The following is a 14,337-nucleotide window of genomic DNA, read 5'->3' on the forward strand; positions in this document are numbered from 1 at the left end:
GCGGCGGCACCCCCCAAAATACGCTTGACACCGGTCCCCTGCAGTCAATCCGCCCGGTGGCCGCCCTTCCTCTGCCCCCCCACCGTAAACGACAGCCCCCCGTCCTTTCCCCATCCTTCCCCTCCCCATCCCCCAGAACCAATGTACCTTCCCAGCTTCCCCCGATCTCCACTCCGCTCTGGCCCCCCCCAAGACATAAATCCTTCCAGCCACCTCCATACTCAGCATCAGCCCCCCAAGCCCCTGGAGAGGGGCTAGGCTGGCTTCTGCTGTGTTCCTCTCCCTCCTGGGACGGGAGAAGGCTCTGCCCGGCTGGTCCCCACCTCCGTGCTGGGCGTGCTTGTAGAATGGGGATCAAAAGGGCCAGCTTCTCTATCACTGGACCCCTTGCAACTTCCTTCCATCCCACACAAGTCCCGGGCTGGGAAGGAGGAGCAGGGTCATTCACACACGCTACAGCCCACAAGAAAAGCAGCGCTGGAGAGGGGAGCTGTGTTTCCACCCTGTGAAAGTGCCTGTGTGCTCACCGCGGTGTGAACTGGGTAAACCGAGGCACATGGTGTGATACCAACAGTGCTTTGCTTCAGTACTGGTAGGAAGTGGGTGAGATGAGACCTGGCCTGAGTGCACGTGGGGTGCTGTGGTGCCGGAGCCCAGTGGGGTGCCCGCAGCGGGGCAGGGCTCTGGTGGTCGCTCTTCAGCCTAGCTCAGGGTGCAGAGTGCTGGGATACCCTATGTGCTGCCTATCTGGGCTGCCTCAGAGGCCTGGCAAGCTCAGCACACCAGTAATAAAAGCACTGGGTTGTTTCAGGCTTCCTGGACCACGCGTGCTATCCTGAGGGATGCAGCAATGTTTAAGAAGGCACCAGGCTTCAAGAGTTTCTTCCTTTGATTTTACCCCTTGCTCATGGCTCAAAACTGGCGCCTCGGGTGCTGCTCTCACGTCTCAGCTCAGGGATGCTCCAGCCCCCAGTGGGAGAGCAGCAGCTCTCCTTGGCACGGACCCATCGCCCACGTCCCATGTGCCCTGCTTGGGTCTCTCCCAGACACACAAAACCCCGGCAGAGGGGTGGGTTTCTGGCAGGGGGACCTGCCCCATCCTGCTGCCTCTTGAGCAGCAGGTTTGGGGCGCCGGCACCTTGCGCTGGTGCTGCAAATGCTGCAGCGACTAACCCTGAGGCGGGGATTTCTGCTGAGGAGCAGGGATAGGACGGAGTGGGGAGGGAAGCAGGGCTGGCCGAGCACTCGCTGCTGGGGTGGGACACAGGAAACGGCCATTCGGGCCCCTGCGGAAGGGAGGTGCCGGCAGCACACCGGGCTGGGGGGGTGAGAGTTGCCTCCTGGGGTGCCCTGGAGACGGTCACACAGTGCCAAGCTGGCACCCATGGTCTGGGGCTTGCTAACACTCTGCTTGGGGTAAAGCCTCCCCCGCTCCCCCTTCTCTGGGGCAGCAGCTGAGCCAAGGGCCCCAAGAGCAGGAGATTTCAGAGGACTCCCTGAGCCTCCGTGGGCCAGATCCTGCCTCCCAGGCAGTACCTTCCAGCACTGGCGTTTTAGATACCATCCGAAATCCAAGTGCTTCCTTAATCCAGAGGGATCTGTATCCTTTTATCTCCCCCTCCAGGCAGCTTTACCCAGATGTGCAGCTTCCCCTCTGCACATCCCCAGCCACTCCCTGGGTGGGATGGCCTCTGCTGGTTCTGGTGCTGCTGGTGGTGCTGGTACTGGTGCTTCCCTCCCAGGCTCAGCTGAGGGACCAGCCACCCTCTCCCTCCTCCTCCTCCTCCTCCTCCTCCTCGGCGGCTGCAGCCCTGTGCTTTGCAGAAGCTCACCGGGTGCAAGTGCCGAGGGAGGGGAAAACCCCGCTCCCGAGGGGGTCAGGGCTGTCACCCCTATCCTGGGGAGCTACCCTGCATCTTGGGCTATGAGAGTGGGGGACCTCAGGGGGAGCCAGGCTGGGGCCAGGCCAGGCTATGTCTGAGTTTTGTGGAGGATGTAGATCCCACAGCCTCTCTGGGCTCCTGTAGTATTTTAGCATGCTCACAGGGGAAAAAAAAAGTTTCCTAGTGTCTAGATGGAATTTCCCTTGATGCAACTTGCGTCGGATGCCTGTCCTCATTTTGCTGTACAGCTCCCCAAAGAGCCTGGCTCCTTTTTCCTGTAACTCCATCTAAATAGCTGCAGGCAGCGGGGAGATCGCCCCAGAGGCTCCCCTTCCCCAGGCCAGGCAGGTTGTTGGTGTTAAACCACGCTTCCTCCTACCGCCCCAGCTCGGTGATGGGAAAACCCCTCTCTGCAATGCTCTGCATCACCGCGGACCAGAGCTGCAGGTGGAGAGGGGGCTGCTCCCAGGCTCCATTCTTTTTGGAGAGGAGATCCCCCAGCCCTGGTGGGATATGGGCTATGGGGTCCATCTGTGCCCCCAAACCGAGCCCAGGAGCTCAACCAGAGCGAGTGAGGAGCAAGAGCAGAGCCGGCAGCTCTCGGCCCTCGCTGATCCCTGCTGCGCCTCTGTGGGGGACCCCGGGGCAAGCCCCGTGCAGGTCGTCCCACCACCCCCAGGCAGGTCCCCTGGGGCCTCCCTGCACCCCTGGGTGCCTCCACCCCTGCGCTGCCTCCAGACGCTGACTCAGCTCTGCTCTTGGGGCCTCCGTCGGAAAACCAGCATTGCCCCGTGACGCTGCCCACGCCTCGGGGAGCCCCGGGGCCCTGGTGGAAACAGGCAGCTTTCCCCCCAAGGGGCAGCAGCCTCCCTGCCGGCTCCCGGAGCATGTTTGCTGCCAGGTGGTGGGTTTGCACACATTTCCTCTGCAAAAGCTAAAGCTGGAAACTTGAGAAAAAAGCAGACAGATCCGGGTCGTTTCCTCCCTCCCTACAGGCAGGTTTGCTCACTTTTCCTGCAGCGAAAAAAGGGGGTTCGTTCACCCCACAGGGGATGTGCTGTGAAGCACGGGACTGTTTGGCTGGGACTACTCATGCAAAACCCTCAGCATATTCAGGAGCAGATCGAGCATCAGTGACCAGAGCCCTGAGCTGCCCCGGGGAAGCAGAGGTGGAGCAGAGTGGGGAAACTGAGGCACAGAGCAAGGGACATGCACACAGTCACCCTGTGTGCAGTGTGGAGCAGGGGAAGGGCAGCAGGATCTGCTTTTGGGGGGATCTCATAACACTGCTGCTCCAGACTCATGGGAGGCTGTGGGTTTGTGGCCACCTCTGCCAGCTCGCATGCCCAAGGGGAAGGAGAGATGCCCCCGCATCCTCCCATGACCTGTTTCGGGTGACATAGGGATGTGTCCTCCTCCTGGCCATTAGAGAGCAGCACCGCTATGGCACACTGCCCGCCTGCACATCACTGCACACTGGGGACAGCACGGCCAGGCCCGCCCTGCAACACCAGAGCCCCCAGAAAGCCAGGTGCCAAGGGTGGACGTTCCCAGTGGGACAGTCCTGCAGGTCTCCAGTCCTGGACTGGCCACCGTGGGCAGCCACAGGGGACTGACCTTCCAGGGCTGTTTGAGGGGCACGGGGCTGGGCTGGAGCTGGGGCAAAGGGTGGCCAAGGGGCACCTACCCAGGGGACAGTCCAGCCAGGGACCTCACTTCCACCTTCCACTGTCCCCTACGTCCCCAGCAACCCACCTGGGGTGGGCTGTGACCCCCCTGCCCAGCCCCCAGCACACCGCAAGGGGCTCTGGGGGTGTCCCTGCCTGCATCCAGGTTTGGCATGGGGGGGGAGGGGGTGGGCAGGGCCCGCATCGAACACGTGGGCTTTGAAATCCCACCCAGGCCACGGCCTTTCCGTGGGGTCCCCAGGGTATGCCGTGACACAAGCCGGTCACCCCTGTGAGGGGAGGTGTCCTCTGTGTGTGTGTGGTGTATTTACAGACAGGGAGGGGGCTCTGCCTGTCCCGGGAGAGAGGGGAGGGAGCTGAGGAGTGGTCTGTGGGGTCTCGATGTGTCCACGGGGGATCCCTGTGTCTAGGGGGGCTGCCTTATGGGGGTCTCTATGCCTGGGGGGGTGCATGTATCTATCGGGGGCCCCTGTGCCTGCGGGGGGGTCTGTGTGTGTCTCGGGGGGAGGTGCTGTACGGCGGACTCCCCCGGGTCACGGCGGGCCAAGGGGCGCCGGTAGGCCCGCACCCCCCACCACACACACACCCCACTCTTCACCCTGCGGCGGCCGCTTTAAGGGCAGCGCGGGGCCGCCCGGGGGCGTGGCTCTGTGGGTGACGTCATCGCGCCCATTGATAAAGCCGGCGGGATTCCCGGGGCGGCGGCAGCAGTGGCAGCGCGCGGCGGCGGGGCGGCCGGGCCACGTGTGCGGGGCCTGGCGGTGGTGGAGGAGCCCCTAGCCCCGCGGAGGAGCCGCCTCTTCCCGCCGCCTCCTCCTTCTTCTCCTTCTCCCGCGCCCGCCATGGAGCCCGCCGGCCTCTTCCCACCCTTCCCCGCCGCCTGCCTCCCCCCGCAGCCCGCACCCGCCCCGGCGCCCCCGCCCCGCGCCGCCGAGACCACCCGCATCATCACTGACCCCGTCTCCGGCCGCTCCTACTGCAAGGGCCGCCTGCTCGGAAAGGTACCGGGGAACGGGGGCGTAACGGGTTGAGTGGGGCTGGGAGCCACTGCCTGGCGTGGGGAAGGGCGGGGGGGGCTGCTCTATTCCCCCCCATCCGGTGTGGCCCGGGGATGGATGCGGCCCCTCGGTTGCCGCACGCCGCCCCCACCCTCCCCGCCTCTCCCGGCGGGCCCGCAGCGGCGCTGGAAGCTGTGAATCACCCGGGCTGGCTGCCTGCCTCGCCGGCTATCGGAGACGCATCGGTTTCGGGGCGCCCCGCGGGGCCTGCGTGGGCCGGCGGATGCCCCGGTTCCCAGGGGTGCCGGTCCGCGCCGCTCCGCCACACGCAACTTTTCCTCCCGCTTGCCAGCGGCGTGTGTGGGAGGTGGGTGCCGGTTCCCAGCCCGGCCCGGGCGGGCTCGGCGGCTGAGTGTGCAGATTGGAAGCTGACAGCACGGCAGGAAAAACCTGTCTCCATGGGGCTGCCTTTCGGTGGCCTCCGGTCCCCGAGCTCCCTGCCCTGCGCAGGACTTTCCGGGTTATCTGTCATGTGGAAAGATGCGGAGTCCGGCCATGGTGGGAGGAAAAACACCCTGGAGGCTTTACAGGAACTGGGTGAAGAAAATCCCTGGTTGAGAGCATCATAGTTCAGATCTTAGTGGGCGACGCAGCAGGAGGGAGCGTGTGACGCTTGCCGGGCTGCGCTGCAAGGGAACGGAGGAGGAGGTGGCTCAGAGGCAGGGGCGAAGAGCTGTCTCTCACCCATCCATAACCACCTCTTCCCTTGCAGGGTGGGTTCGCACGATGCTACGAAATGACAGACCTCTCCAGCAACAAAACCTATGCCGTGAAGGTCATCCCTCACAGCCGGGTGGCTAAACCCCACCAGCGGGAGAAGGTGGGTGCTGCGGGGCTGGCGGGGTGCTGGGCTGGTGGAGTGCAGTGGGGACCCTGTGCTCACCCGCGACCACTGCTCCCTTTCAGATCACCAATGAGATTGAGCTGCACCGCGACCTGCACCATAAGCACATCGTCAAGTTCTCCCACTACTTTGAGGACGCAGAGAGTATCTACATCTTCCTGGAGCACTGCAGTAGGAAGGTGAGTGGTGGCGTGGCCTACTTGTCAAAGGATCTCCTAAACAGAGCCATGGCTAGTTGGAGCAGGCCTTATCTGAGGTGCTTTGTTAGCACTCTCCTTCTCCTGGGCTACCTTGTTGCTGTCTCTGTCACACCCTCTGACCTCAGCCATAAGCTGCGTGGTTTCGCATGGCACTGGGGACACCACCAGCTGCCTGCTCATGTTGGCAGCCTGTAGCTCCTGGTGGGGCCACCGTAAGTCCAGTGGTTCCCCTGGTTGTGCTGAGCAACCTCAATGTCGTGTGGGGAGTCTGCTGAGGTCATGGCTGTGGAATAAGGATTATTTGTGGATGTGCAACTTCTGGAAGAACTGGCTTTGACCCTGCCTGCCCCTTGCCTAGTCAGCAGGGCTGCCTGTTCTCCCTGCCTGCCATCACCAAGCTGCCTTCTCTCCCTCTGCAGTCCCTGGCCCACATCTGGAAGGCCCGCCATACTCTGCTGGAGCCCGAAGTGCGCTATTACCTCAAACAGATCATCTCAGGCTTGAAATACCTTCACCTCAAGGGCATCCTGCACAGAGACCTCAAGCTCGGTGAGTGCTGTGGTTGGGGCAGGGTGCTGTGTGGGGAGCGAGCTGCCCCAGAGGGACTTGTGGTGACGCATCGCCTTTGACTTGCAGGCAACTTCTTCATCAATGAAAACATGGAGCTGAAAGTGGGGGACTTTGGTCTAGCTGCTTGCCGGGATATCTCTGACCAGAAGAAAAAGTAAGTCTGAGGTTTCCCTGTTCCAGAGCCCTCTGAGTTCTCACTCTTCCGCCTGTGGCTTCCTGGAGGGTGGAAGGATGAGGGGTCCCCCCTGGCCTGGGGAGGGGAAGCTGTAGGGCCCCTTCATGGGATGGGGGAGCGGTTCCTGCCCCAGCTGCAGGCAAGGTGAGGGGGCTGGGGGCTTTGTGGCTCCTTCAGGAGTGAGCTCGCAGCCGTCGGGGGAGAACAATGTGCTGACTACCGCTATTGTGCCTGCCCGGCTGCCCTGCCGGCTGCGCAGGCCGGGACACAAAGGCTCTGTTCCTCCCCAGCTCTGGGACAAGCTCTTCCCAACGGCTGCCCAGGAGCAGCTGCTCCTGACCCCCGGGAGCTGGGGAGGGGGGAGTCTGTATGAGGCTACTTGTAGATGGAGGGGGCTTCGGACCACAAAGAGCAAAATGGAGGGGGGGAGGACAGGCTGCAAGCGAAATCCCAGGGCGTGGAGGGGTAGGGGGGAGGCTGCCTTGGGGGTGGCGGGGGGTGGGGATGCAGAGCATGCACTGACCTGGCGCTCTGCCCCACAGGACAATATGTGGGACCCCCAACTACCTGGCCCCCGAAGTGCTGCTGAGGCAGGGCCACGGGCCAGAGTCGGACGTGTGGTCTCTGGGCTGCGTCATGTAAGTCTGCGCTGCTGCCTGGGGAGGGGTCCGGGCAGCCCTGCCTGGGGAGGGGGGTGGAGAGCTGGGCTGTGGTGCAGCCCCGATGAGGAAGTCCTCTTGCGCTTCGCCCCGTGGCTTTGCAGCGGTTGCCGAAAGGCAGGGGGAGGGGAGCAAGTGGCCAGATCCTGCCCAGCCCCACTTTGGAGTGGTGCTGCCAGCCATCCTGGGATGCTGTTTGGGGGCTGCGCAAAGGGGAGCTGCGCTCTTGCGCCGCACACAGCTCTGGTTCGAAGCACGCTCAACCGCCCCGTGAACCTGATAAACAATGGAAAAAGTTGGTGGCTGGCGGCAGCCGCCGCTCTGTTTTGTTGGGGGAGCGATCGCTGTGCTGCTTCGGCACATCCAGCCCCTTGCCTGGCCGCTGCCCGCAGGCTTCCTGCTCTGCTTTCTGCCCCGGCGGCCGTGCAGGGCTGGGAGCGGCGCTGGCAGAGGGTGGCCTTTGCCTGCCGTCCCTCTCCCCTTCCCTAGGGCTCCTGGCTTGTTGCTGTAAGCAGTTGCTAGGAGGAAGCGTGGCCGGATGTGAGCGCGGACGCTCAGGCTGGAAGTGGTGCTCCTGGCCAGGTGTGGCCGGCCAAATGCCAATAACTTCCTTGCTTTAAATGCTGCTGAGTCACAAGCCTGGTGGGGATGTGACGGTGGCACATGGGTCCCCTCCCAGGTACACCCTGCTGTGTGGGAACCCTCCCTTTGAGACCTCCGACCTCAAGGAGACCTACAGATGCATCAAGCAGGTGGAGTACACCCTCCCTGCCTTCCTCTCCCTGCCTGCCAAGCACCTCATCGCCAGCATCCTCAGACGCAACCCCCAGGACCGCCTCACCCTCGAGGAGATCTTGGACCATGAGTTCTTCAAGGTGAGTGGGTGGGGGTCTGGCCTTGACCCTTCTCCGGGTGGGATGAGGCTTTTTGGGCTGTGCAGGGCACTGTCTTTGGAGCCCAAGTCTCAGTCCTTCCAAGGAAGCAGCTCTGTCCTGCCCAAATGCCAGCCAGGGGAACTGAGGGATCTGGTGTGCTCTTGCTGCCTTGTCCCTACAGCATGGGCTGTTTCCCGTACTGATGCCAGTCATGGGGCCAAGGCTTGACGGAAATGCAAGCTGGCTGTCAGGAGGGCTGTGAATGACTGCGGTCAGCCCAGGGCAGCTGCTCTGCCTGGAGCACGTGGGCAATGGAAACCAAACCTCTGCCTTGACCTCTCTGCAGGGTTACACGCCTGAGAAGCTCCCTCCCAGCAGCTGTGTGATGGCTCCAGAGCTGAGTCCCCCCAACCCAGCAAAGAGTCTGTTTGCTAAAGTCACCAAGACACTCTTTGGGAAGAAGAAACCCAAGGGTGAGTCCAGGCACTTGCCCAGGAGCCTCTGGGTGATGCTTCCTGCAGGGAGAAGGTCATGTCTCCTGGAGAGACCTCCTGGTGGGTCTCCCTGGCCCCCCTCCCCAGGGCCAGCACAAGCTGGGGTTGGCCCTGCCCTTCTGGTGCTGGTGGCCTGGCAAGGGTGTATGCCTGGAGAGCGGATGCTGTGCCGCAACCTCCGGGAGCAGTTCCTCCTGGAAGCCCTGTGTCGCATGAGAACTGGGAAGTGAAAGTGGGAGGCAGCTGCCTGACACCAGCCTCACCACCGTGGGCACGAGAACAGACGAGGGAGAGCTGAGCTACTGGGAGGGGTGGCCCAGATGTGCTCAGTAGCATGCTCACAGCTTGCTCTCTCCTCAGCCAAGAAGGGCTCTTTGGAGGACAAGGATGACATCTCCAAGCTGGTCACTGGGCTGATGAAGACCTCGATCTGTCGGCAGATGAGCTATAAAACCGTGGAAGGGAATGAGGTGAGAACATCCCTGAGCCTGTGCATACCCCTCTTTGGGGGAGCAGGCAGAAAGGTGCTAAGGCCAGGTCTTTTCACAGGCCACCCCCGTATCATGCCGCAGCGCCAGCTCTAGCCCTGTGGAGACAGTGGTGGAGGAGACATCTCACAAGTCCGTGTCCCCCTCCATCCGGGGGACGATGGCCAGCAGCTGTGAGGGTGAGCAATACCTGCCCAGGCCACTCCAGCCTGTCCTGAGCTTCCTGTCCTGGCTGATAGCGGGGCTGGCTGACTCAGCCTGTCATCTTCTCTCAGTAGCCTTTGAAGACTGCATCACCGCCTCTGCCATCATCGAGTCAGCTGTCTGGCTCCTGCGGACCTGCCTCTCTTCCATGCCCCCAGGTAAACCGGTCGGACTGCTCTGGGATGGGGCAGGGCGCTGTGTGTCCCCTTCCACATGAGACGAAGGCACGGCTGCTATTTGGGGTACCTTAAATGCTGCCAAAGCCCACTGTGGGCGGGGGGGGTCTGCTCCCTCTTGCAAGGGTGAGGTAGGCAGGGGCTGTCTGCCTGCTCTGCTCACGCTGTCCTCTCTCCCCCAGCGGAGAAAAACCCAGCTTCCCTGGCCCGCCATGAGCACTTTGTCTGGGTGAGCAAGTGGGTGGATTACTCCAACAAGTATGGCTTTGGCTATCAGCTCTCCAACCGCAGCATTGGGGTCCTCTTCAACAACGGCACGCACATGACTCTTTCCCCCAACCACAGGTAAGGGCTGGGGTGTTTGTGGGGAAGCCCCTCAGGTGGCAAGGGGTGGTTGTGCATGGCATGGGTTTGGTTCTGGGTGGCCCCAAAGCTCATGGTTTACTCCCTCCTAGGACTGTGCATTACAACCCGACCAACAGCAAACACCTTGTGTTCTCTGTGGCCGCCATCCCTGAGCAGTTGCAGGGACAGATGAGTGTCTTGCGCTACTTTGCGTCCTACATGGAGCAGCATCTCATGAAGGTGGGTGCTGGTGCCCTGGGACGGGCTGGGATCATGGGTAGGCTGGATGTTTGGTCATGGCTTGACCACATCGCCTGGGGCTGTGGGACTCCCTGCTCACAGGCTGTGACCAGGTGGACACCCAGAGAGTTGGGTTCTGGGAGTGGGGACCCCACTGGGTGTGTGTCCACATTTGGCTGTGTGTGTGCTGGTGGCAGTGCTCCCATGTATGGGACCAATGGCTTACCAGACCCTTCTCTCCAAGGGAGGTGACTTGCCCAGCATAGATGACCTCGGGCAGCCAGCCCTGCTCCTCCTGCAGTGGGTGAAGACTGACCAAGCCTTGCTCATGCTCTTCAGCAGTGGCACCCTCCAGGTACGTGTGGGGCACAGTGGACATCCCCAGACCCCTGTGAGGAGGAGGCCAGCTGGGGACTCATGGCCTGTGTTGATCTAGTCTGTCACAGCCCAAATGCAAGGTCCAGCTGTGACAACAGCTGTGGGTGCAGGATGCTGCTCCGGTGCCCAGAGCTGCTGGTTGCAGCTTGTCCAGCCCGTGGAGGGATGTGATGCTTCAGTTGGCTGCTTCCATCTGCCTTGGTGCTGGGGCTGGTGCGTTCCCGCTCTGGGGCATGGAGTGGGGATGCTCCCAGGCAGGTTGGGGAGGAGGAACGGGTTGAGGCAGGAAGCGTGGCTCCATCCTGGCTCCCGACATGCCGCAGGAAGCGTGGGTTAAACCAAGCCCAATCTGTCTCCTAGGTGAACTTCTACAATGACCACACCAAGGTGATCATTAGCAAGCCTGACCACTCCTGCCTTGTCACCTACATCAACCGGGAGCGTAACTCCTACACATACAAGCTGTGCAGCATCCAGGAGCTGGGCTGCTCTCCTGAGCTCCATCACCGCCTCAAATACATCCTCAAGCTCCTCCAAGAACGGGCTGAGGCCTAGCGTGGGACTTTGGGGGACCCTGTCTGGACGTAGAGGGTCTCCCCCTGTCCTCCCACAGGATGGGAGGTATGTTGTGGTGCTGGCTGCCCACCTGGGCACCCTGTATCCTGGTGCTCAGCTGGACTCTGGACTGAGACACGTGGATGTGGTTACAGCAGCAGGTCTGGACATCCTTGCTGCTCCCTGGCTCTGGGCAATCACTGTCTTCCTGCTGGCAGCTCCTGCTCTGGTTGTGCTGGTCTTGATGTTGTGGACTGGGGGGGAGGGTGGCACAGGCAGGTGGTGGGTGAGGGCCCTGCAGCCAGGTTTGGGTCTGGCTGTGCCTTGTTTGTGTCCCGGTGCTCCAGCCTGCCCTGGCTGGCTGCTGCCTGCGGTGGGGGCACAGGCTGTCCTGCCCAAGGTGATGCACCAGTTGCACAGACCCTCTCCATGGCCCGGAGAGGAATGGCACAGCCTTGACCTCAAGGCTTGGCTGCTGTGGGGTAGGGAAACCCCCTTCCCAGGGGTGGACAGGGGTGAAGGGCGCTGCCTGCCCTGCCAGGGGCTGCGTGGGCTGGTTTGTGCCATTCCACGACTGCTACACTAAGGAGGGGGCTGTGCTGGGCCCAACCCTGCCCTGTCCGCTTCCGAATTGTGAATTGTCTGGTACAACTTGAGGTTTGATAAAGGGTTTGGGGGGGTGGGGATCTGAGGGCTTGCCTGGAGAAGCCCTTGTCTCGCTGGGACCCAGGGATGTTTCTTGTTTCAAGGCAGTCTCTGCCATGTGGGACTATTTATGTATCTTATTTATATGGAATTATTTATTTTCCTGTTGGTCTGTCCATGTGCAGCTCCCCTGTCCCTGACTCGCCTCAATTAAAAAATTTATTTGTGTAAGGGCAAACTGTGTCTGCCTTGCTTGGACCTGGGACCTCAGTCATGAAAGGGCTTCAGCTTCTTTATCCTTGCCCCAGGGCTGCTTCTGCCAGGCCCCTTTTGACACTGGCTATTGCTGGGGGACAAGGTCAGAGAGGCAGGACGGGGGTGAGGAGCCCATGTGGTACCTCTAACTGCCCTTCTCAGGGCTGCCAGGAAGGGCAGAGTTACCTCTTGCTGATGTCTGTGGAGCCCTGGAGCTGCCTCGGCTTCTCCTTGCTGCTGCCAAACTCTCATTCCCAACTGTCTCTGCGCTTGGACCAAACCCAGCTGCTCTCATCCTTCTGCTGAGCTGCAGCAGGCAGGAGCTGTGGCCCAGGGGGTGGCTTGCCTGGGCCCTTGCACTATGGCACCTGGTGCGATGGGATATGAGCTGGGAGTGAAGCCATGAAAGAGGTGGGACTCGATCTGCTCCATGAGCTTGCTTTGAAGGTGATCTGTCACCTCCTTCCCCAGTGCTGGTGTAATCAATCTGCCTGGGAGCGGCTTGCGCTGTGGGAAGCAGGCTGGGCTGCTCCCTGGAGTGTGGCCTTGGGCAGCTGCCTGCTCCAGGGCTATGCAGCTTTTTGGGTTGTATTTGCTGCAGTTCAGTGGCAGTGGAAGCTACGGAGTGGGTGTGAGCCCAGGCTGGGGGCTGTAGCGAGCATCAGGGCACTAAGGTGCATCCATGTCTTGCTCCTTGCACACCCCATGGCCAAAGACTCCAGATGAGAGCCGCAGCTGGAGCAAACCTCTTTATTTCAGCTGTTCTCTCCTGCAGCCCTACAAGGCTGGGTGGAAGGAGAGGCAGGTGCTACTCGAAGTAGACCCCGTGCACTGTGGCCACAGCAAAGAGGGAGGCATTGGAGAAGGTGGCGGAGGCAAAGCTATCAGTCTCAGGGTCCCACAGCCCTCGGCTGGCCACCAACAGGCTCTGCTGGCCCTGCTGGCCCAGCAGCACCTGGCAGACCAGCTTGTAACGGGGTGGCGCCACCTCCTTTGCCCGGCTCCGCAGCAGCTCGGCCAGGCTCTGGGCTAGCAGGGCACTGCCCTGGGGGCTGTAGACGGTGGTCCCCAGGGCACCTGCCAGGGCCACCTCCAGCACCCGCTGCACCCGCCCTGCGTCAAACTTGCAGCCTTCGTCTGGCTGCATCCTGTAAGTGTTTTCGAGGCGGGTCTTGAGGATGGGCTGGAAAAGGGGGAGCCCAGAGAAGCTCACGCGGCTGTGGAGCATCCAAGGGCCGATGGAGGGGCGCCTGCCCCCTGGGGCTGCCCCGAGGGAGCTGCGGCGGCTGGCCAGGGGTGCCGGGAGGGTGCTGAGGATGGAGCTGCGGCGAGAAGGCAGGAGCGGCGGTTTGCCTTCATCACTGCCCCGGGCTGGGGGCTGGGAGCCGCGGCGGGTGGCTCGGAGCGGAGGGGCTTCAGCACCATCTGAAGCCATCACCTGGGCCATCTCTGGGGGGAACTGTTCAGCCATATGGGTGGTCTGGAAGGGAGATGTGGCTTTGAGTGTCATGAGGAGGTGGGTTGTCCCCCAACACCACCATCCCACTGCCTCTCCGCTTTGCATCTCCCTGCCCCCTGTAAATCCCATGCCTTCTGGCACATCGGCTCTTGGGGGGCTGGATGCAGAGGGGCTGGGGAACCATGGCAGCCACCTTCACTTCACCAGTGCCTCCCTCCCCAGCAGCCTCAGCCACCTGGGGCTGACCCAGCACAGCCACGCACGGTCCATCCATCCGTCCGTCCATCCATCCATCCCTCTGCTCTCCCACCCACAGCCTTACCCCCCCCAGCACAGGTGAGCAGTTCCTTCCCCTCCAGTCCCCCCAGCCCTCCTGCCTGCTTCTGGTCCCACACTTACCCCCAGTCCCACTCTGTCCCCACTGGGCTAAACCCAGGGGACTTTCCTCCGGATGATGTCGTGCTCCGGGCTTCCCAGGACCACCTGTGGTCCTCAGGTGGCAGTGAGCAGGGCCAAACCCGTTGTGGTCCTGGAGCGTGAAGTGTTGCTATGTGACACTGCAGCTCTCTAGGGCCACTCTGGGGCATGGCTCCTGTAACTCCTTGTTTCCTGGTCCCTAGACAGCCCTGTCTGCTTTTACTCCTGCCCTGTCTGCGTTTCCAGCTATGCCAGCACAGGAACACGGTCAGTCCGGGCACGTGCCCTCCGACCTCCCCTGCCAGCCCTGGAAAATGCTTGGCTGGTGTTGAAAGTGCAAAGGAAGAGCAGGAGCTGGAGAACAGCCACTGTGATTGCCACTTTGCACCCCAACTATGGGTTGAACTGGGGCTGGGACCTCCAACAGCTTGATTTTACCCCAAGGTTTGCATCCTTTGGGTACTTATGCCCCCTGCATCAAGGGAGAGCGTGGCCAGATGGGCACTCATTGAGCACAGCCCTGCCACGTGCTGGGGACTCTGCTGCTGCGATGCCCTGGTCCAAGGGCAAGTTTTCTGGGGGCTCCTGACCCCGAGCAGGGTTTCTCTCCGCCGGCGGAGCCCAGCCCAGCTGGTACGCCACAGCCACCACGTCAATGCGCCTTTGTCTGGTCTGGCTGCCGAGCTATTTGAGGAAAGTGGAGACGGCTTTTGTGTTTCTATCTCCCGT

The 14,337-nt window shown here is 62.0% G+C and overlaps 2 protein-coding genes across 3 annotated transcripts; one reads left to right on the top strand and one right to left on the bottom strand.

Moving 5' to 3' along the window:
• Nucleotides 1–4,280: 4,280 nt before the first annotated feature.
• On the top strand, nt 4,281–11,712 carry PLK3 (polo like kinase 3). 2 transcript variants are annotated; one of them, XM_074598345.1, is made up of 15 exons: nt 4,281–4,572; nt 5,342–5,449; nt 5,536–5,652; nt 6,093–6,222; nt 6,310–6,397; nt 6,961–7,056; nt 7,757–7,952; nt 8,299–8,425; nt 8,807–8,916; nt 8,996–9,113; nt 9,210–9,296; nt 9,497–9,659; nt 9,770–9,899; nt 10,144–10,254; nt 10,638–11,712. In XM_074598345.1, the coding sequence occupies exons 1-15, from the start codon at nt 4,414–4,416 to the stop codon at nt 10,830–10,832; spliced, it is 1,935 nt and encodes a 644-aa protein (XP_074454446.1). In that variant the 5' UTR covers nt 4,281–4,413; the 3' UTR covers nt 10,833–11,712. The 2 variants fall into 2 exon arrangements, with proteins under 2 accessions (XP_074454446.1, XP_074454447.1); XM_074598346.1 differs by having other exon boundaries at nt 4,295–4,572; nt 9,213–9,296.
• Nucleotides 11,713–12,540: 828 nt separating this feature from the next.
• Nucleotides 12,541–13,203, bottom strand: DYNLT4 (dynein light chain Tctex-type 4). The gene has a single exon (XM_074598452.1). The coding sequence runs from the start codon at nt 13,201–13,203 to the stop codon at nt 12,541–12,543; it is 663 nt and encodes a 220-aa protein (XP_074454553.1).
• Nucleotides 13,204–14,337: the final 1,134 nt, after the last annotated feature.

This window comes from Larus michahellis, chromosome 8 (assembly GCF_964199755.1).
Source record: "Larus michahellis chromosome 8, bLarMic1.1, whole genome shotgun sequence".
Taxonomy (NCBI): Eukaryota; Metazoa; Chordata; class Aves; order Charadriiformes; family Laridae; genus Larus; species Larus michahellis.